Source organism: Oryctolagus cuniculus, chromosome 19 (genome assembly GCF_964237555.1).
Source record: "Oryctolagus cuniculus chromosome 19, mOryCun1.1, whole genome shotgun sequence".
NCBI lineage: Eukaryota > Metazoa > Chordata > Mammalia > Lagomorpha > Leporidae > Oryctolagus > Oryctolagus cuniculus.
In genome coordinates this window covers 60,812,873-60,836,098 of record NC_091450.1, presented here as the reverse complement: position 1 = coordinate 60,836,098, position 23,226 = coordinate 60,812,873, and the positions used below count along the sequence as shown (strand labels likewise).

General features: G+C 43.5%; 1 protein-coding gene and 1 long non-coding RNA gene across 2 annotated transcripts; one reads left to right on the top strand and one right to left on the bottom strand.

Annotated features, from left to right (window-relative positions):
* Positions 1-439: 439 nt before the first annotated feature.
* On the bottom strand, positions 440-23,041 carry LOC138846877 (uncharacterized). The gene is made up of 2 exons (XR_011384395.1): positions 22,493-23,041; positions 440-10,731 (listed from the first exon to the last, which is right to left on the bottom strand). It is a non-coding gene; the product is annotated as an uncharacterized lncRNA (long non-coding RNA).
* Positions 9,005-18,598, top strand: LOC100346418 (serine/threonine-protein kinase MARK2). Its single transcript, XM_070063802.1, has 3 exons — positions 9,005-14,766; positions 15,146-17,321; positions 17,864-18,598. The coding sequence occupies exon 1, from the start codon at positions 9,258-9,260 to the stop codon at positions 11,142-11,144; it is 1,887 nt and encodes a 628-aa protein (XP_069919903.1). The 5' UTR covers positions 9,005-9,257; the 3' UTR covers positions 11,145-14,766; positions 15,146-17,321; positions 17,864-18,598.
* Positions 23,042-23,226: the final 185 nt, after the last annotated feature.

Sequence of the window (23,226 nt, the reverse complement as noted above, 5' to 3'; positions counted from 1 at the left end):
TGCCTCCATATGAATTTCAGCATCATATTTTCTAGATCTGAGAAGAATGTCTTTGGTATTTGGATTGGTATCACATTGAGTCTGTAAGTTGCTTTCAGAAGAATGGACATTTTGATGATATTGATTCTTCCAATCCTCGAGCATGGAAGAAATTTCCATGTTTTTGTATCTTCTTCTATTTCTTACTTTAATGTTTTGTAATTCTCATTGCAGAGATCTTTGACATCCTTGGTTAAATTTATTCCAAGGTATTTGATTTTTTTAACTTTTATTTAATGAGTATAAATTTCCAAAGTACAGCTTATAGATTACAATGGCTTCCCCCCCATAACATCGCTCCCACCTGCAACTCTCCCCGTTCCCACTCCCTGTCCCCTTCCATTCACATCAAGATTCATTTTCATTTCTCTTTATATACAGAATATCAGGTTAGCATACATTTTGTAGCTATTTTGTTTGGGATTAATTTTAGAAGTTCTTTCTCAGCCATGGCATTGTCTGTGTATACAAATGCTGTTGATTTTTGTGTATTGACCTTATATCCTTCTACTTTACCAAACTCTTCTATGAGTTCCAATAGTCTCCTTGAGGAGGCTTCTGAATCTCCTATATATAGAATCATGTCATCCACAGATAAGGATAATTTGACTTTCTCATTCCCAAGTTGTATCTGTTTGATATCCTTTTCTTGCCTAATGGCAATGGCTGAAACTTCCAGGACTATGTTGAATAGCAGGGTTAGAGTGGGCATCCCTGTCTGGCACTGGATCTCAGTGGGAATGCTTACTTTTCCCCATTCAATATGATCCTGGTTGTGGTTTTGTCATAAATTAAATTTGAATTTGTTGTGTTGAGGAATGTTCCTTCTAAACCCAATTTGATGAAAATCCAGTTTTCATCATGACAGGGTATTGTATTTGTCAAATGCTTTCTCTGCTTTCAATGTTATTGATTTCTTCTCTAATTTTATTCCTTTTCTCCTACTAGTTTTGGGTTTGGTCTGCTGTTGTTTCTCTTGCTCCTTGATGTGCATAGATAGTTTATTTATTTGATGCCTTTCCAGTTTCTTTATGTAGGCAGCTATTGCTATAAACTTTCCTCTTAACACGATTTTTGCTATATTTCACAAATTTTGGTATTTTGCATTGTTGTCTTCATTATTTTTCCAGAATTTTTTTATTTCTCTTTTAATTTCTTTTATGACACACTGTTCATTCAGAAATATGCTGTTCATTTTCCATGTATTTGCATATGATGTAGAGATTCTTGAGTTGTTGATTTGCAGCTTCATTGCATTGTGGTCTGAGAAGATGCATGTATGATTTTTTTTTTTTTTTGAATTTGCTGAGACTCAATTTATGGCCTAGTGTATGGTCAATCCTAGAGAAAGTTCCATTCACTGTACTCTGTGGCTGTAGGGTGGAAGGCTCTGAAGATATCTGCTAAGTCTATTTGATCTATTGAGTCAATTAACTCTGTTTTTTCCTTGTTGATTTTCAGTCTGGTTGATCTGTCCATTGCGAAAAGTGGGGTATTGAAGTCTCTCATCAGTATTGTATTTGAGTCTATATCTCCCTTTAAAACCCTTGTTCTTTTCAACAGCCAGGTGCCCTGTAATTAGGTGCATATACATTTATAATAGTCATATCTTCCTGTGGAATTGATCCTTTAATCATTACATAGTGCCCTTCTCCATCTCTTTTAACAGTTATTATTTCATTAACAAGACCTTCTTTTTTATTTTTATTTAAAAAATTTTTTTTTGACAGGCAGAGTGTACAGTGAGAGAGAGAGACAGAGAGAAAGGTCTTCCTTTACCATTGGTTCACCCTCCAATGGTCGCTGCAGCTGGCACACCATGCTGATCTGAAGCCAGGGGCCAGATGCTTCTCCTGGTCTCCCATGTGGGTGCAGGGCCCAAGCACTTGGGCCATCATCCACTGCACTCCCGGGCCATAGAAGATAGCTGGCCTGGAAGAAGGGCAACCGGGACAGAATCAGGCACCCCGACCAGGACTAGAACCCAGTGTGCTGGTGCCACATAATTAATCTATTAATTTTCTGAATTCCTTTTCTGGCATATCCTTGATCTCTTCTTCATCAGCCTCCATTATTGAAGATTTTTATTGCTCCTTTGGGGAGTTCATAGAGTCTTCCTTATTCTTATTCCATATTTTTCCTTTGTTCTTCAGCATTTCTGGTTGATTTTATTTTAAAATTTATTTCCCTCTGCTATTGGCTGCCATGTGTTTATGCAAGTGAAATCATGCAGACCTGTCTCCTGGAATCCTGTTTATTTCTAGATCCTGGTGGAGATAGGTACCAGGGCTTTGATGCACTAAGCCCTGCCTACTGGGGGCTGGGCTCTTTTCTCACTGGTGTGTACAATGATCTTGGATTTTTGAGATTTAGGACTAGTCCTAGTTGTACAGCTTGCATAATGTGGAAGAAACCACTCTGAAATGTTGTGATCCTTTGGGGCATGTTGTGAGGTGCACCTCACAATTGATGGGTGTGTGTGAGGGATGCAAATGCAGAAGCCCTCTGCTTATGCTCAAAAATGTTAATTATCAATATGGCTTCTCTCCACTGGTTGTAAGTCCAGTTGTGGGTAGAGGGGACACAGACAGACCATGGTGTGCCCAATTTCTCTGCCTGTTCTTCTACAATTTCTCCTTCTTCCTGCTTGGAACTTCAAACATAGTTAACCAAGATTTCCTGCCTGCCTCTATCCACAGCTCTGTGGACTCACAACCTCTCCCCATGGTTCGCTGGTGGTGGGGGCAGCACCTCTTTGCTTATTCCCTCTGCAGCTCCTTTGCTGCACATCCACCACCTCCCCCTCCTCTTTGCTCCCCCAGTGTAGACCTGAGCAGTCTCTGGTGGAGTCCTGGGCCACTCTATGAATTTCTGGCTATTCTGCCACTGGCTTGTATCCTCTCTGCTCACTCACTATCCATTTTTTCCTATGCAACTTGGAACGTCCTGCTGCTATACCACCATCTTCCCAACACCCTGCTTCTTTTTCTAACCCTGTCACTCTGCCTTTCAAATAAATACATGTATGTTTAAAAAGTACAAGATACTATTCAAAATAGCAAAAAAATACATAGAATGAAAATTAAGAAAAATGTGACTCTAATTTTATAATGAACTCTAACAAATAAAATTAAAAGAACAGAAAAAAAAAACTTTTAAAATCAGTAAAGATTTGAATGGACATTTTGCAAAAAATAAGTTTTCGATAACTATGTAAAATATCCTCAAAATCATTATTTGAAAATAGTGAATAAAACTTCCCTTCAAAATACACACTTCACATGCTGTACCATGGTTCTCTTTCTCCCTCTCTCTCTCTTGCTCCCTCTGCCTCTCCTCTCTGTGTGTAACTCTGACTTTCAAATAAATAAATAAATCTTTTAAAAATATGTCAATATATGTATTTATTCATTTGGGAGACAGAGAAATCCCAAACACTGGCTCACCACCCGATTACCTGCCACAGCCAGGAACTTAACCAGGCTAATTCCAGGAGCTTGGAACTAAGTCCACATCTCCCATGTAGTTGGCAGGGACGTAAGTACCTTTACCATCACCTGTTCTCTCCCAGGATGCACATTAACAGGAACTTGAACTCAGAAACAGAACTTGGACTCAACCCCAGGCACTCTGACATTGGATGTGAGTGTCCCAAGAGGCATTGTAATTGCTTCATCAAATCCCTGCCATGTTAAAAGATGTATTTATTTACTTTATTTAATAGAGGGAGAGGAAAGAGTGGTGGAAAAGGCAAAAACATGCCATGGATGAATTTTAGAATGATTATGTATGAAAAGAGAGCAGCAGTATGCAAGGAGTATGAGTGCACATGAATCATATGTCCAAATTTTCCAACCAATAAAAATTGAAGTAAATGGTGGAGTCCAGCTCCATCAAGTCCAGGGGTTCCTGAAGGTGTGGGAGGTGTTGGCACAGGAAGAAATGAGAGACACACTCACAGCAAGGCTGATGGCATGGCTCTGTCTCTGGAGTACCAGGTTGTTTCTTTATATAAGTCACATAATGATTCTTTCTTCTTACTATACCAAGTTTGTTGTTCATTTTTATCTAGTCACAATCTCTTTGGTTTTCAAGGACATACTCAGAGCATGGATTACAATCACAGGTGTGAGACGACAATTTCAAAGGCATGTTCAGAGCATGGGTTACTATCACAGACAGGTGCGAGATAACAGGCTGCCCACACAAACCAAGGCCTGGAGTGCTATCTAGCTATGCAGACATTGGCTACACAAGCTAGAATATTACCTTCCTAATCAAATCTTTACTAGAAGCCCCAATGTTCAGAGAAGGCCCTTTTTTCAATATATCCCCTCTTTTGCAGTTCTTTCTGTAACTCTTTAATTTCTTTCTTGTACTTATCTAAAGGTTCCCTTAGATCTATTCCACAGTTTTGGCATCCTAACCATTGTTGTATTTGTTGCATATATTAACTTAAAGTTTTAATAACATTTATCTTTTTTCTACTGGGAAGAATATACCAAGGAGCCTGTTACCTTGTAATTCTTTTCCACAAACAGATCAACCTTGCGTAAAGCATTAACCCCTTCTCCTACACTAACATTCTGCTTGATTAAAATTCTACAAAGCAATGGACATTTTGGGGATCATGAGACTAAGAGTTCTTCCCTAAAATTAGAAATATAACAATCATTAATGGGACCACCAGGAAGGTCTGGCTTTCTTATGCAGAGTGTAGATCCCAACAAACCTAAAACCACCAAGAAGACCACAGCTGTTGTTCTCATGCCTTGCTGAGACAGACCTTCTGTTATGTCCTTGTCAGCAAGCCAAAGTTGCCTTGGCCTCCCACTCTGTTAGCATTCCTTTGCATGTGTATACCACATTTTCATTATCCATTCTCCAGTTGATGGACACCTGATTCTACATCATGGTTACTGTGAATAGTACAATGCTACACATGAGTGCACACATCTCTTCAACATACTTTCAACTCATAGATACACGCCCTGTAGTAGGATAGCTGAGGCATATAGCAGTTCTGTTTCTAGGTTTCTCAGGATTGGCCACATTGTTTTCCAAAACAACAACAGTCATTTCCATTCCTACAAAGAGATCCCCTTTCCCTACACCCTTACCAGCATTTATTACTTTTATCTTTTGATCAAACTGTTCTAACTGGAATAAGATGGTGATTTTGATTTGCAGTTCCCTGATGACTAGTGACATTGTACATTTTTCCATATACTTGTAGGTTGCTGTAAATCCTATTTTGAGAATATCGGTACAGGTTATTTGCCCATTTTATAATCAGATAATTTTTTGTTATTTAGATCCTTGAGTTTCTTCTTCATTATGGATATTCATAAGTATTCATTCTCAAAAACAAAGTTCTCTAAGGTGCACGTCTGTGTTTTTCAGTCATTTTAGAAGAGTCATCTTGGGGCCTTCCAGCTCTCTCATTCCCTCTGTTCAGTCAGTTGGGTCTGTGACCTAGACTCTAGATCTTATTACTTTAGGGCCTCTTAGTGGCTCCAGTCTTGCAGAGGTTTTACCTATAGGTTCTGCATTAACATCCCAAGAGGAACTTTCCTAAACCACAAACTTCATTGTATCCTTCCCTAACCCCACAACTTACTGAATCCTTAAAGCACACATAGAGAGATGCCGGCAGCAGAGTGCAGCTTAACGCAGTGCATGTAGAGGGATGCTGGCATTGCAGAGTGCAGCTTAACCCAGTGTACCTCAACACGAGACCCAGGATGAGGGCCTTTCTGCAAGGACTTTGGAGGGGTCCATTCACTTCTTCCGCCTTGTGAGGACACTTCAAAAAGGAGCCATCTTTTTCCTAATGTTTGGATGTTGAATTCAGTCATACTGGTATATTTAAAGGGGTACAATGCTCCCTTTCAACTCTTAGACATATGGTAAATAGCAGGCCTCCAGCCTTCCCTTTCATTATCAATTTTTTGACGAGGGCACCAACATAGAAGCAGAAAGTGAGTCCTTTCAAGTTACTGAGTCTGCTGGTCCTCAATTTTACTCTCCCCAGCCTTGAAAACAGTGTGAAAATTTTCAAATACCCAAGACAAGGTCTTGTTACAATAGCTAAAAAGCACTGAAATCTCTAGGAATGTCTTGCTTTTCTCCCTACAATTTGAAGCACAGTTTTGCGGGCTACAGATTCCTCAGTTTGTGCTTTTTTTTTGCCTTCTGCACTGCACCATATCAGCCCTCTGCCTTGTGGTCCTCCAGGGATTCCGATGAGCAATTTGCTCATGAACATAGGGGAAATGATGGAAGATACCTCCCTCTCAGCTCTACAGATATGAACAACGCACCTGAGCTGTCATGGGCAACAGAACATTTTGTGGTAGTGTCATGATGCTAGGAAAGTGGTCCCATCATGTTGAGACCTATCACTCAGATGTTAAATTGAGAGGAAAGGCTATTTGGGGTGTAGACTTTAGGAGGCAATTGGAACATTCTACATGTGCTAATTTTGCAAAAAATAAATATCAATTTCTATCACTAACCTAAGCAAAGATCTTTTGGGGGTACTTTCTCTTTAATCAAATGGACAGATACTTCTGGAAACTGCCATGGAGTATCACCAACTGTGATTGGTCCATTTCTTGCTCTGACGTTGGAAGGTGCATTGTGATGTCATTCCAACTGCCTGTTTGAATCCCTGGCTGGGCAGAGGACTTTGTCCGTTTTTTCCAGGAAGCAGTTGGATGCTGGCCAGCGAGACTTGGACAAAGCTATAAGTTTTTCCATATTTTGTTGTTTTTGCTGTTTTATTGTTCTGTTCATTTTGTCCTCTCCCTTCCCCACAATCTTTTACTTCTTATCTGTGCATTTTTATTTTATTTAAATATCTCCTCATTTCTCTTTTGATTTTTCTTGTCATTTCTTCTCTTTATTTTCCATTTTCATTTTCTAATTCTTTAATTCTTGTGTATCTCACCTTCTTTTTCTCATCTGTAATCACTTTCTTTACATAGGAGGTTTAGTATTGTAAGTTTAGCTCTAAGAGTTGGTGTTTTCTTTCTGTTACAGTTCTCCGTGTTTCTGTTTTGTCACTTTTGATTATTTTGTGTGAATCACTGATTAGTATAGTGTAATTCATTATAGTGTTTGTTCAAAATATTAGCATAGTGAATAGAATTAATCTTAATAATTAGTGTACTTCATATACTGTTGTTTTTGTTATGCCCAGATAAGTAGATCCCCCAATAAACTATCAACAACCTCATCACACTGAAATCCAAAAGCAAGATTTCTATTAGAAAGGTACAAGCCGCGACAGGGACCTCATCCAACCAACCGGTGCAGCAGAGGAAGGAGGAAAGGCCCAGGTCTTTGTTTGGGGACGCTTTTAAAGGGGAGATACATCATCAAGGGCTTAAGGTGCGGGGCCTTTTGTGATTGGGCAGGGTGGGGGGTGTGTGTCTCTGTTTGGCTTGGGTTCAGGAAGTTACCTCAGTTGGTAATCTCTACTGAGCTGGCCTTGGTCTGCTGAGCTAGCTGTCCTTGGTAAACTTGGATATCTCCAGAATGCCTGAATGCCTGCTTTTACAAGGACTTGGGTCTGCTATGGGAAACGGAGGCTGCTTTTGATTGTTTCAAAATAGTCACTTTGGCTCTTCAGTTCTGTCTGTTCTTTTTAGTGCTGTTTATTTTGTTCTTTTTGTTTTTTGTTTTGTTTTGTTTTGTTTTCCCTCTTATCTTCCCCACAAATTTTTGCTTTTCATCTGTGTGTATTTTATTTAAAAATCACATTTCTTTTTTGATTTATCTTGTTGTGTTCATAATATCACATAGTGAATTAGAATTGGTCTTATTGATTAGTACAGTGAAGTTCATATGCAGTTTTTTTGTCTATTTGTTCTTTAAGAGCTTTATTTTTTTATTTTTAGTTTTAGTTTTAGTTTTAGTTTTCTTCCCCTAACTCAATTTTTTTATCTCTGTGTATTTAATTTAAATATCTTTTCTTTTTCTCTTTTTCTTGTTATAATAGTAAGATGAGTACATTGAATAGAATTAGTCTGTAGTATAGTAAATGTAGTGTTACCTGTTACTTGACTTATTCATTTGTTTCTTTCATTTTATTTATTTATTTATTATCATGTTTATTTCATTCATTTGTTTTTGTTTTGTCACTTTTGATTATTTTGTTTGAAATAATGATTAGTATAGTGTAATTCACATATAGTGTTTGTTCAAAATATTAGCATAGTGAATAGAATTAATCTTAATAATTAGTGTACTTCATATTGTTTTGTCTGTTCTTTTTAGTGCTGTTTATTTTGTTGGGTTTTTTTTGTTTTTGTTTTTCTTATTTTCTCCCCCACAAATTTTTGCTTTTTATCTGTGTGTATTTTATTTAAAAATCTCATTTCTTTTTGAATTCTCTTCTCATTTCTTCTATTTATTTTCTTTTTTCATTTTCTAATAGTTTAATTCTTGTGTATCTCACCTTTTTCATTTTTTTCTCATCTGTAATCGCTTTACACAGGAGGATTAGTATTGTAAGTTTGTTATAAGAGTTGGTGTTTTACTTTCTGTTATGGTTTTCCATTTTTTTGTTTTGTTGCTTGATTATTTTGTTTTAATTATGATTAGTAGAGTGTAATTCATATGTACTGTTTGTTCAAGATATTAGCATAGTGAACAGAATTAATCTTAATAATTACTGTAGTTATATACTGCTGTTTTGTCTGTTCTTTTCAGTGCTGTTTATTTTGTTCTTTTTTTTTCTCTTTTCTCCCCCTCAAATTTTTGCTTTTTTATCTGTGTGTATTTTATTTAAAAATCTCATTTCTTTTTTCATTTCTCTTGCTGTATTCAAATATCACATAGTGAATTAGAATTGGTCTTATTGATTAGTACAGTGAAGTTCATATGCAGTTTTTTTGTCTATTTGTTCTTTAAGAGATTTTTTTTTATTTTTTATTCTTAGTTTTTTCCCCCAACTCAATTTTTTTCTTTTTATCTCTGTGTATTTAATTTAAATATCTTTTCTTTTTCTCTTTATCTTGTTATATTAGTAACTTGAGTATAGTGAATAGAATTAGTCTGTAGAATAGTAAATGTAGTGTTACCTGTTAGTAGTATTAACATATTGACTTATTCATTTGTTTCTTTCTCATTGGGTTGCCAGGTCACCGTAGGTGCTGTAGGAGACTAGCTAGTGTTACTCCCAGTACACTAGATACCAAGATATCCCCACAATGAGTGGTGACAGATCCTCCCACACAGAGGAGGAGGTGTTCCGGGGATATGAAGTCCTCAGAACACTTGGCAAGGGCAGCTTCGGCAAGGTGAAGCTGGCCCGCCATGTGGAGAGTGGGACCACGTTGGCTGTGAAGATCATTGCCAGAGGGCACGGGGATTCCTCCGAGTTCCCACAAGCAAGGGTAGAAGCAGAGATTATGAGTTCTCTGCATCACCCTCACATTGTACAGCTAATGCAGGTAGACTACACAGCAGAGAGAGCCTACCTGTTCATGGAATATATTAGCGTGGGGGACCTTGGAAAGTTAGTGGCAGTGCGCGGCCACCTTGAGGAAGGAGAAGCATGCTACTATTTCAGTCAGACCCTGGAAGCAGTGGAGTACTGCCATAAGCAGCATGTTGTCCACAGAGATATAAAATTAGAAAATCTCCTTGTGGACAGAAACATGTGTATTAAACTAATTGACTTTGGCTTAAGCCAAAAGTTGGCTGAAGGCCAACAACTCAATTCATTGTGTGGCAGCCTCGAATACTGTGCCCCGGAAGAATTCTTAGGGAAGGAATTCGATGGCTACAAGGCTGACGTGTGGAGCCTGGGCGTGCTCCTATACACCATGGTGAAAGGGTGGCTGCCCTTTGAAGGGGACAGCTTTGCACACTTGAAGGCAGCCATCCTGGCTGGTTCTTACCTAATCCCCTCCTCTATAAGTGGGGAACTGGAGCAGCTGCTGGACTGGCTGATGACCTATGACCCTGCTGAGAGGCCCACAGTGGCAGATGCTATGGGCCACAAGTGGCTCAGCATGGAGCAGAAAGGGCCCAAACTGAGTGAAGACACAGCCAAACAGACTCAGAGTTCAACCGAGGACGAGGACCTCAGTGAAAGTGTGGAGAGCCTGAGCTCTCAGGAGGGCCTCCGAGAACAGGACGGCCCCCTGTGGGGAAAAGCCCAGCTACAGGCTCACCTCAGAGGAGGAGGAAGTGAAATTTACATGGGGCTCCCAGGTCCTTCGCATGTTACTGAAGGTCCAAAATACCTCTCAGGCCTCCTCTTCCAGCTGGGCCATGAGGAGGAGGATGGCTGCTTGTCCCCTGCTCTGAGCTGGGGGAAATCCCAGGAGGGCTTCAGTGGAGCAGCGAGACCTGAGCTCACTGAAGTGGAGCTTCTAGCATCTCCCCAGGATGCTGAGGCCCAAAGCTACCTGGTGGAGCTGGGCTTTCAGCTGAGCCGTAAAGCAGCCTCCCTGACACCCAGTCTCCAAGCCAGCACCATGTCCCCAGTGCTGCCCGAAGGTGACCTGTCATCAGGGCTAAATGCCTGCCATGGAGCCCGCAGGATGGACGGTTCCCCACCTGGCATGATGATGATCCACACTCCTCGCCCAGTCCTCAGGTATAACAGCTCCGTGTCCTCTCCATCCACTCTCAACACCAGCAGCAGTGAGGCCGGCAGGTCAGGTGGTCCCCACCCTGTCATAAGGAGGAGGACCTACATTCTTGGGCCAGTTCTCAGCCACAACAGCTCCTTGTCCTCAATAGCCACTATCAGCATCACCAGCAGTGAGGCTGAGAGGACAGATGGCCCCCAACCTGGGATAAGGAGGAAGACCTACATTCCCTGGCCAGGCCTCAGGTACAACAGCCCCGTGTCCTCCATATCCACTCTCAGCTCCAGCAGCAGTGAGGACCACTTAGCAGACAGGAGCTGTTCCCAGGGAGTGACAGAGAATGAGAGCCTCCCAGAAAACCAACAGGACGAGGAGGCAGGGACCTCACCTGCTAAAGCTGCCAAGAGCAAGGGCCGCCGGGGGGTCTGCAGGAGGATGGTGAACTGCCTTCTGCGGGTGTGTTGTATCCTGCCAGACCCAGAGGAAGACCTCTGAATTCAGAGGAGAAAGGTGGCCCCATAGCTTCATTCACTGGAAATGCTCAAGAGGAAATTATGATCCCTGCCTGGGAGGAGGGATTGTGGGGAGGCAGTAATAAATAACAGGCAGGGAGTGAAGGCAATGGGTCTCGTAGGAGGAACTAGGATCAGGCGTCAGACCAGACCACACCACCAGGTCCTGTGTCTCATGTGCAAGCAGCTGATCAGGTGAGCACAACCTCACTTCAGTGTCAGGTCAGTGACATTTCTCGGTTGTCACATGGTTCAAGTAGTCAGCAGAATAGCATTTTTATTGGTTAGCATCCATGACCATTTGCTAGGCACCAGAAAAACAGACACCTGACATTGAAATGCTGTAGTGAATGTATCCATTTATAAGGACTTACTATAGAAGCTCCTTTAGAAGAGGCATAACATACTGGGGCAAGTGCCAGCCTCAGGGGCTTTCTCTATCTGGATTCTGAGGACAGCCACACTGTGTGCATTCAGCAGAACTTACAGAACTGCATGCATAAACATCTCCTTGATTCCATAAAAAGTAGAAAAAAGGAACAAAGAGACCAGGCCCTGGGACTTCCAAGAGCTGTACAAACCTTGCCTTCACATCTATGAGGTGTGTGGTACTGCGCAAGTACCTCATATTCTGAGCCCTGGTTACCACTAAAAAGTTGGGGAGGAGGCTCTGAAAAGTCCCTGTGACACAGTGAGGTCTGGAGTTTCTGGGATGACAAATCCAGCCATGTGCTTGCTCAGGGAAACCCAGGTACGTGTGGCAGATAAGCCTTCCTTCTAGCATGAATGTACTGGACTCTCAGGTTATACTCAAATAGTCTCCCATCCTGTTTTGGGATGTGTGCAGGGGCCACTGGCTGCTTGGGGGATGACTGGCAGCTGCTGGCCCCAGTGGCCCACTTCGGTATGTGATATCTGGGGTCACTATCAAGTCCAGCCTAGTATTGGCAGCTATAGTCAAATTGAGTAACTTTGGTCTGCATTGATAGATATTGGAGTGGGGGGATTCTTTTACCTTTTAAATTATGCTAATAATACAAAACACAAATGTTACTATTTTAACCCTTTTTAAGTATACAGTAGTGGCATGAAGAGCATTCACAGGGTTGTGTGCACATCACCACCACTCCTCTCCTCCACATGAAACACTCCCCACCCCCCTCCCCAGCCCGGCACCCCCAGGTCTACTCCTGTCTTAATGAATGGGACAACTCTGTCTCAAGTATTATGCAGTATTTGCTCTTTGAGAGCCAGAGAGACAGGCAGAGCTCCCGTCAGCTGGTTCACTCCTTGCAGGCCTGTAATGGCAAGTACTGGACTGGGCTGAAGCCAGGAGCTGGGAACTCAATTCAGGCCTCTCATGTGCATGAAATGAACCCAATCACATGAGCCATCAGCTGCTTCCTCCCTGTCTGCAACAGCAGAAATTTGGAGTCAGGAGCCAGAGCTGAGGGTAACTCTGACATGGTACGCAGGCATCTTAACTGCTTGCCCTTGGTGTTTGTCTTTCTGTGGCTGGCTTGTATTATCCAGTCCTCAGGATTCATGCCTGCAGTAGCAAGTGTCAGAATATCCTTCCTTGGAAAGGCTGAATAATACTCGGTGGTTCAGTTGGACCACATTGTTTTCCCACACTCATTTTCTTTTGATGGCCCCATGGGTTGTTTGCATATAGGGGTAATATGAATAATGCTGCTGTGAACATGGGTACAAATTACTCCTTGAGACCCTGTCTTCAATTCTTCTATTATGTATGTACTTATGTATTTGAAAGACACAGTGACTGAAAGAGATCTCTGCCTCACTCCCCAGATGGCCACTACAGTGAAGGCAGGCCAGGATAAAGCCAGGAGCCCTGCACTCCATCTAGGTCTCCCACACAGTTGACAGAGGCCCAAGAACTGGAGCCATAATCTGTTGCCTTCCCATGAGTATTAGCAGGAAGCTGAATTGAAAGCAAATTAACCAAGACTGGAACCAGACACTCCAGTATGGGATGTGGACCTCCCAAGTGGCAGTTTAATTGGCTGCACCACAACACCCACCCCCGTTTCCAATTCTTGGAGTCATATACCTAGATATATATACACATAGATGTATATATACCTAGATGGCTACTTGACAATTCAATGTTTAAAAATTTGGGTGGCAGTTCTATTTTGTGGTGTAGCAGGTTAAGCCACCACTTGGAACACCCACACTCCATATTGGAGTCAGTTCATGTTCCAGCTGCTCTACTTCCAATCCAGCTCCCCGCTAATGCTTCTGGGAAAGACTTGAAGGTTGGCTCAAGTACTTGGGCCCCTGCCACCTACATGGGAAACCCAGAAGAAGTTCCTGCCTCTGGCCTGGCCCAGCTTGTCTGTTCTGGTCATTTGGGAGGTGAAGCAGTAGATGGAGGAGTCTCTCTCTGTCTCTCTCCTCCCACTCCCTGCCACAGACTTTGCCTTTCAAATCAATAAATTTTTTTGGTTATAAGGAAATAGCGTTATATTTATTTTAATTTTAAAAGATATTTATTAATTTGAAAGGCAAATTTACAGAGGCAGAAGCAGAGAGTGAAAGACAGACAGAGAGCGTGAGAGAGAGAGGGAGGTATCTCCATCTTCTGCTTCTCTCCCCAAATGCTCACAACAGCCATGGCTGGGCCAGGCTGAAGCCCAGAACTTGGAGCTCCACCCTGGTCTCCTACGGGAGTGGAAAGAACTCAAGTATTTGAGCCATCACCTGCTGCCTGCCAAGGTGCACATGAGCAGAAAGATGGAATGGGGACCTTAACTTAGTCTAGAGTCCAGGAAAAGCAAGCTCTTCAGCTGGAGACCAGGACAGAAGGAGGTGCTGCCTCTCCTATTCCCCTCCCCCAGCTGTTTATGCTGCTGGCCACTCCCTACCTATGTCCATGCATGTGTGTTCTTTCACCTTTTTAATAAACTTCATCATTCTGGACAGTGTATATGTGCCTGTACTTGGAATGTCTCCCTAAGTAGAAGGCACAGACCTGGAATACACATTCAGCCGCCCCACTTACTTCACTTCTTATGGGTGAGCCAGCCAGGTGTCTGAGAAAGCCCAACAGTGAACCAAAAAAGCAACAGTGGTAAGTGGAATTCAATTTGTTTCTGTCTCAGCTGTGCTAAGCTTTTACCTCCTTGTGAAAATTCAAAAGTGTCTCCCTCAGTCTCACTGCTCTTGATCTCAGGCAGATCTGTTAAGATGCAGTTGTGGGGACCTTGTTCCTAAGTTACAGCTATAGGGGAGGAAAGGCGACAATGAGATGTCTTCGTAAGGAAGATTGGACAGAGGAATGGGAAGAGAGTTGGCCAGTTTGTGACCTTGTGCCCAAAATCTTTGTTTCTAGTTTTTAGTGTGTTTTTTAAATTCATTCTTGCTGCTGAAAAACCTGGAACTTGGCATTTAGTTTCTACTGGATGCAATACACCTGGCTAAAAAGTTCTGTCTTGAGATTTTGAATCATGGTATTTTCCTTATTAAGATGGGCAGGTGGGCCAAGCACTCGCCTTTTGCTAGCAAACTTCTCTTCATCTGACTGGAGTGGTCCTCAAAACAGGTGTGCAGTGTATATGTGCCACACCCCCTGTTAGCAGGTGGTACTTCCTTTTTTTTTTTTTTTTTTTTTTTTTTTGACAGGCAGAGTGGACAGTGAGAGAGAGAGACAGAGAGAAAGGTCTTCCTTTTGCCGTTGGTTCACCCTCCAATGGCCGCCGCGGCCTGCGCGCTGCGGCCGGCGCACCGCGCTGATCCGATGGCAGGAGCCAGGAGCCAGGTGCTTTTCCTGGTCTCCCATGGGGTGCAGGGCCCAAGCACCTGGGCCATCCTCCACTGCACTCCCTGGCCACAGCAGAGGGCTGGCCTGGAAGAGGGGCAACCGGGACAGAATCCGGCGCCCCGACCGGGACTAGAACCCGGTGTGCCGGCGCCGCTAGGCGGAGGATTAGCCTAGTGAGCCGCGGCGCCGGCCAGCAGGTGGTACTTCCTAACATGGCAGGAGTTCCTCAACAGGAGCCGAGGGAGGGACTTTGCCCAACCATGGAAGCCTCAAGTGTGACTTCAGCTTTTCAGTGGATGATGGAAATGGACCCCACCTGACCATGGTGGACCCCAAAGCTAGTGCAAGCCATGTACCTAGTCAGCAGCACTACCATTTATCTTAGCTTTATGCTGGTTTCTGCTGCCCTGGAATACACACCCAGGTATGGGTTCCAATGCTACCTGAGGTCACAAGCTCTAGATATGCTGGTCCTAGCCCCAGAGAATGTTCAGGACACAGAAGCTTCAGGGCTTACAACCTCTAGCAGCTGGTCTTCAGGCATAGGCTGTGTTATTTTTACAACCCAGGGGCTTTTCCTCCTGGTGTGAGGAACAGTGCCCCACTAGAGATCATTTCTTGAAGAGATGACATCCCATAAGCTCATGTTGGATGCTGGGAAAATGCCCCAATTATATGTGCATTTGCTCCCGAGTTGTTGGCACCTTTGCAAAAGCAGCAGCACTCTTCAACTGGCCAGATTATGTAAGGCATGTTCATTAAGACATTTTAATAGGGGCATTGGGTAATGAAGATGCCCTTACATATAGATCAACCCACAGGGAGCCCTGGAGGCAGGTTGCTTAAAGCCGAGGACCTCAAATTGGGGTATAAAACCTTTGTAATGTATCCAATACAATTAATACAAGGGAGCTGAATCACATGTATAAGCATAACAGGGTTTGTGGAGAGCCATATCACTTTAGTCTTGTCAGGTTCTACCAAAACTTCAGCTGTATATGACTCCTCATTCGTCCCTGTGGACTGACTCCTAAGGGTACATTTTAAAAAACTCTAGAAAATCGAAATACCGAGTGGTTTACTGACAGCAGTAGTTGCACAAAGTATGGAGTTTAAAAGGCAGGTTATGCCATGGTGGGTCTTACTCAGGTGATAGAATCTCAGACATTGCCAACTAGCACTTGATCACAAAAGGCCAAACTTACTGCTTTAACTAGAGCCTTGCAATGGGGAAGAGCTAATGAGTTATTATGTCCAGACTCCAGTTTGTTTTCCTTGAGTTCCATGCACATGGAGCAATTTGGAAAGGAAGAGCCCTCCCAACTTCAAAGAGCTCTCCCATTAAATAAGGAGAAGAGATGTTAGCTCTCCTTGAGGAGCACTGGAGTCCTTAGAAAGTGGTTGTCATTCACTGCAGGGGACACAAGAAGACAGATAGCCATGCTATTCAGGGAAATGTGCTAGCAGATAAGGCAGCAAAAGTTGCTGCTGCAGGGCAGGTTCTAGAAATAGCTTTGCTACCTGAGCTTTTTGGTCACTAAGTATCCTCACTACACAAACCCTGTCATAGAATGTTCTCCTCAACCAGGGAACATGAAGGACGCCAGTGGAGGTGGGCGTTCAGTCATAAGCCCATGTGCTGAATGGGGGGTTCTCAATATATGACTCTCCCTATTTGGAAGAGAAGGTTTAATGCCAGGAGTTCCTTGGGTATTTGGAGGGTAAAGGCTGCATACTGTCATAAAGAAAGTACCTCAGCATGTGGTGACTGCTTTAGGTTTTTCTTATCTCCATACCCCTTGGAGACCTTAGTCATCAAAGTCAAAAAGCTAATCATATTCTTACAAAAGTCCTGGTGAATCTTTGCCAAGAGACCTCAGAAAGATGGCTTAAATTCTTACCTATTGCCCTCAGGATGAAAGTGGCACCTAAGGCTGCTTTAAAACTGCCTGTCTAAAATGCTATGTAAAAAGGTCTTCTTCACCTCTGATACCCTCTTTCACTCAGGGATACAGATCAGGTAAGAATTTATTATTAATCTTTTTCCTATACAAGAGGCTAATGGACTGTGGTAATAAAATTCTCACAGTGCCAGGTCCCAAAATCATGAACAGCCTGTCCCCAGGAGACCAAGTCTTAAGAGACATTTGGAGCAAAGACTCTTCCTCTGATCAATTGCAGCCTAGATGAAAGGGATCCTACCAGGTGCTACTCAGCACTCCTACTGAAGTCAAATTCAGGGCATCCCAAGCTGGGTACATTTGTCAATCTCAGTTCTACCTCTTTAGTCTTCACAGGGGCACACAGAGAACAAGTCTGCTCACTCTTGTGAATGCATCCAAGATCTCGAATACATCTTCAAGGGGCAAAAGGGTGAGTAAAACCTTTGCTTTTATCATATTGAACCTGCTACACTTGGTGGCACACATGTTTTGCCTATCTTTTATTCTCTCAGGAGGCTGCTGTTGTGAGGAAAACTCCATAGTTCTTGTAGTATGATAGTAGGAGATCCTGCTAGGCCATAGAAAACCATTTAAAAATCTGTTTATTGTGTGGGCCAAACTAGAGCCTACACTTCAGGCCAGATTTTACAGCAATTGCTTGAGGCTGTGGGTGCTATAAGACAGTCATGGACAAGTAGCTGGCCATAAAATGCATACTGGCAAAACCAGGAGCGTGTGCAGTGATTAATGGAATCTGCGGCATCTACTCTAACAGTTGTATATTCACTGAAAAGGATACTACCAGTCTTTATGGCTATGCTAGATGGTTTTATAATCTCAGCAAGGACAATCTATCAATGCCCATGTTTTGGGAAACAGTGGAATATACTCCTCCTATCCTGAAGGGGATTCAACTTGCAATTTATCTTTTTCAATTATGCTCATCCTGATTGACAAACTTTTCTGTTTCAGAATTCGACAGCTTCTCAAAATGATGATGACCATGCAAGGGCAACAGCGATTGGCCGTGACAATGAAAATTCCCCAGCTCATGAGATGGATCGATTAGATGAGATAAGAAGAGGTTTCCGAACCTGGATAGGTAGGGACAACGCCCCTGGCCAGCAGGAAGTAGCTACAGAAGACGGATCATCATCCTTCAGCACCCCCTTAAGATTAAGGGTTGGAAATCTCTGCGGGGGGATGAGATGGGATAAGGCAGGTAGCTAGCTTAGGGCCACAGAGCTGGAAGTCCCAAGTCACAAGCGCTCGCCCCCATGTAATTCTATCCTACTTGTCCAATAAACTGCCCCTTACTGGGGCGTGTTTCCTTCTGGGTGGAGCACGTGCCATGTGAAGTTCCACCACACTTCTACCTCAAAAGCAGCCCGCACTGGAAGAAGTGTGTCCTGCTCTTGGGAGACGGATGCTGAGGTGCTGTCTCTCCACTTCTCCTCTTACCTCCATTTTCCCCGGCCCACTCCCCACCCATGCTCATGTTTCCTTTATCATCCCTTAAATAAATGTTATCATTTTGTGTACTGTACATGTTTCTGTGCTTCAAATGCTTTTCTAGGTAGAAGGCAAAGACCTGGAATAAGATTAGACCCCACTTCAGGGTTAAGGTTCTGTTTGCAACAGAAGGATCCCATATCAGAGGGCCAGTTCAAGTCCTGGCTACTCCACTTCCTATGCAGTTGCCTATTTAAGCACACTCTGCTTTGCAGATAGCAGGTGATGGCCAAAGAGCTTGGGCCTCTACCACGTGGGAAAGACAGATGAAATTCTGGGATCTTAGCTTCATCTTGGCCAAGCTTCAGCCATTGTGTCCATGTGGGGAGTGAACCAGTGAATGGAAAATGTGTTGTGTGTGTGTGTGTGTGTGTGTGTGTGTGTGTATGTGAGAGAGAGAGAGAGAGAGACTCTGCCTTTCATATAAATAACAACAAATATTTTTAAAAAACAGATTGTACCAGGAGGTGGGGATCAACAGTGGCTATCTAAGAGCCTGCCTACACAATTCAGGCCATGAATGAACCTAGAATGTTCTGTGTGGCACCTGAAACATGTAAACCATACAAGCAGGAACAAACTCCATGAACAAGGTGCCTCCAATAGGTTTTCTACTTAATTTAATGGGAATATGGAGGCTCAGTGGTGAAGTAAATTGACATCGGTAAGATACTGCTACCAGTGGAGCAACATTGAGAACCTGGGCCAATCTCACTCTAAACACAGGCTTTTTCCTTTGCACTTCCCTTCTCTGATTCTCATTAGAGTGGTGTAAGATACACACTTTGGGGTGGGCATTTGGCTTAGAGGTTAAGTCACTGCTTGGGACATGCACATCCCATATCAGATTCCTTGGTTTAAATCCTGGCTCTGCCTCCAATCCTAGGTTCCTGCTAGTGCACAACCCACAAAGGAGCAGATGATGGCTCAACAACGTGGGAGACACAGATGGAGTTCCAGGCTCCGTGGTGTTGCCTGCCATGGCCTGGCTCTTACAGGCATTGGAGATTGAGCCAGCAGTTGGAAGATATCTATGTCTCTCTTTCTTATAATAATAATGATAATAAATGAATAACATAATAAAAAGCCTAAACCCTGACACTGAGCAGGTGTTGGCAAAAGTTCATTCCTAGAATTTCAGCAAACAGTTACCACAGATACAGGCAATGACACCTATGCTTGCATTGCCATCTCTTCTAAAACCAGCCTGGAGGCATCTGGGAAATGTCCCAGCTCAGTTAGTGGAGGAAATGAGCACCCAGTTGATCCCAGAAAAGCCAGCTGGGTGGTAAAAGTGAAGGCAAAGACAGGATGCTGGGGCTGCCTCCTCCACTTCTATCATTTGTCATGTCACACATGATGTGCTCACACTGGCCCTGCCAACTCCACAGGCCATTTAGGGTTACCTATGGGGCAGGTGTTTAATTGGAGTTTTTTTTTTAATTTTAATTTTTATTTTTGACAGGCAGAGTGGACAGTGAGAGAGAGAGACAGAGAGAAAGGTCTTCCTTTGCCGTTGGTTCACCCTCCAATGGCCGCCGCGGCCGGCGCGCTGCGGCCGGCGCACCGCGCTGATCCGATGGCAGGAGCCAGGAGCCAGGTGCTTTTCCTGGTCTCCCATGGGGTGCAGGGCCCAAGCACCTGGGCCATCCTCCACTGCACTCCCTGGCCACAGCAGAGGGCTGGCCTGGAAGAGGGGCAACCGGGACAGAATCCGGCGCCCCGACCGGGACTAGAACCCGGTGTGCCGGCGCCGCTAGGCGGAGGATTAGCCTAGTGAGCCGCAGCGCCAGCCCTTAATTGGAGTTTAAGAAGCCCATGTCCCACTCTGGAGTGCTTGAATAAAGTCCTGCAATTGGCTCTTGACTCCAGCTTGCTGCCAATACACAGCCTGGGAACCAACAGTCATGGCTCAAGTGATTGGATCCCTGAACAGAGTTGTTGGCTCCTGGCTTTGGCCTGGCCAAGCCCTGGTCATGGTGGGTATTTGGAGAATGAACCATCAGATGGGAGCTTGCTGGCTCTCTGTGTTCAAATAAATGCCTACTTGCAAAATTTAAGCTAAAAATAAATTTGCCCATAATATTGCTCATAGGCACTTGCTTTAACCCAGGGATACAGTAACATGCAAGATGTGTTTAATTAGGGACTTGTGTTGTGATGCAGCACGTTAAAGCACCACCTGTGATGCCAGCATCCCGTGTCAGAGCACTGGTTCAAGTTCTGATGCTCCATGTCTGATCCAGCTGGTGTATATCTGGGAGAGAAGTGAGGTATGGCCTGAGTGCTTGGCCATCTCCTGAACTTGCCCCTACTACCCACATGGGAAACCCCAGTGAAGTTCCTGGCTCCAGGCCTTGTTCAGCCCTCTTTTAGCCATTTGAGGAGTGAACCAACAAATGGAAGATTTCTCTCTCCTCATCTCCTTCTTTCTCCCTCTCTCTCCATTTTAAATAAATAATCTTTTTAAAGAAAGATTCAGTGATCCAACCATCATCCCCAGACATGTATGTTGATTGCTAAGCATTCACCACCAACAAAAGCTAGCAGAGCTGTGTGATTTGGGAAGCTTGCAGCCTTGCAAAGTAAAAGTCATCACTCCCACTTTGCAGAGAGGGAAAAAGACAGTCTGACACTTGCCATAGGTGAAATTGGCATAGAGAAGGCCTTACATCCAAGTTTAGCCTGATAGGGCTGCTAGATTTAGCCAAGAAAAAAAAACAGAAGTGCCTGAAACAATAGCACCCAAATACCCAGTTCCATTTGCATGCTACATAAACATCGAATGACCCCTTAGTGTAATCATATCCCAAATGTTCCATGGAATGCAATATATTTGTTAGAAGTTTTTTTTCCCATTCATCTGACATCTGATCTGGGTTGATCAGAAATGCAAATGCATCTAAATATTGCATAGAATGTTAAATAAACTCACAAATTATGTGTTGATCAACTGTTGTGGAAATTCTTCTTGGAGTCCTGTATTTTTCTTTTTAAAAGATATTTTAAAGATCTATATATTTATTTGAAAGGCAGAGTGACAGCATAGGAGAGAGAGACAGAGATATGTTCCATCTACTGATAGACTCCTGAAATTCTTGCAACATATGGGCAGGGCCAGGCTAGAGCAGTGAGCCAGGGACTCATTCCAGGCCTCCCTTGTGGGTGGCAGGAACCCAATTACTTGAGCCCTTGGCATTGCCTCCCAGGATCTGCAGTAGCAGGAAGCTGGAGTCAGGAGCAGAGCCGGGCATCAAACACAGGCACTCTGATGTGTAACAGAGGCAGGGAAACTCCACTTTTTGAATAAGTTATCCTTTCTTTTTTTGAATTCCCTGTAGTACTGAGTAAAAAAAAAATTCAACTGAGAATATTTGTGTGGTCTATTTGGGTTCTCTGTTCTGTTTGTCTATGTCTGTCCTTTTCCCAGTGTCACAAATTCTTGATTACTGTATCTACATAGTGAGACTTGACACTGACTGCAGTGAATCTCCCCACTTTGTTCTTCCCACTCTTCCAAGACTGTCTTAACTCTCAATATGAATTTTAGAATAAGTTCACCTAGACCTACAAAAATCTTGCTGGGATAGTGATGGAATTGCATTAGAGTTATTTACTAATTTGGGAAAACCAGCACCTTTATTAGTTTATCCTGAAATGCATGGGCACAGTACAATTTCCAGTTCTTTAGATGTATTTCACCTTTTTTAAATCTGTATTTTGTTATTTGGAGTGTACAGTATTATATACACATTTTGTTAATATTATATATAAGCATTTCATTTTCTCAGATTAGTTGAAAGTGGTATAGTTAATTTCAGGTTCTGTATCTCCATTATTAATATTCAGAAAGAAAATCAAATTTTTTATGTTTTGTAGCTGGAAAACTTTCTAGGGAGAGAGAGAGAGAGGAGAGAGGGAGAGAGGGAGACAGGAAGAGATGGAGAGAGAGAGAGAGAGAGAGAGACAGACAGACAGACAGACTCAGGCAGCATGGCCCTTTGCAGTAGCCAGGAGAGGCCAGGACCACACAGCTGGGACAACCTGTCCCCAAATCATCATGACATGAAGAGAGCAAGTCCCACTCACCTGGACCTGAATCCATCCACGTGTCCTGAACTTGCTTGCTGCCTAGAAAACAAACTCCAGCTCAGCCGCTCACTTGACACAGGAGTGGCCACTAACTACTGTAGAATATGGAAGGAGCAGTGCTTGGCAATGATGACATCATGGAGCGCAGTCACAATGGCAGCCTCCTAGATCAGCAGGTCTCAGGGTGAGGGTTCCTAAACCCCCTGAGGAATAAGAATCCCCTAGCAGTGGGGCCTGTGGTCATCCTCGGATCAAGAGAAAAGGGCAGATTGTGGGAGGTATGTCATGGGCTCAGATGTCCTGGTGCCCTCTCTCTCACTCACTGGACAAGGTCCCAGGACCCTGCCACCCTCCATCCTCCATCCTCCTTTTCCTCCTCTACAATTATATTTTGTATTGGCTTTTGAGCACTTGCATTTTGGATTAATATGAGTGCAGTTGGTGCCCTCATAATTGGCGTACAACTACCTGAGGTCCCTGTACTTTCCCCAGCCTTGCAATGACCAGAACTGGGGACTCCATGTGGCACAAACTCCTGCCACAAGACAGGCTTACTCTAGCAATGCTGATCCAGGCTGTGCCTCCTGCCCTCCTCCTGGCCTTTCCTTGCTGCTGCTGTTGCTTTTGGGTATCAGAGAGTCCAGGGAGTAGGGTGAGTGGTGAGGCATACTGCCTGCCCCTGCCTGGGACCTTGAGCCAGCAGGGACCAGACTGTCTGTAGGAGGAACAAG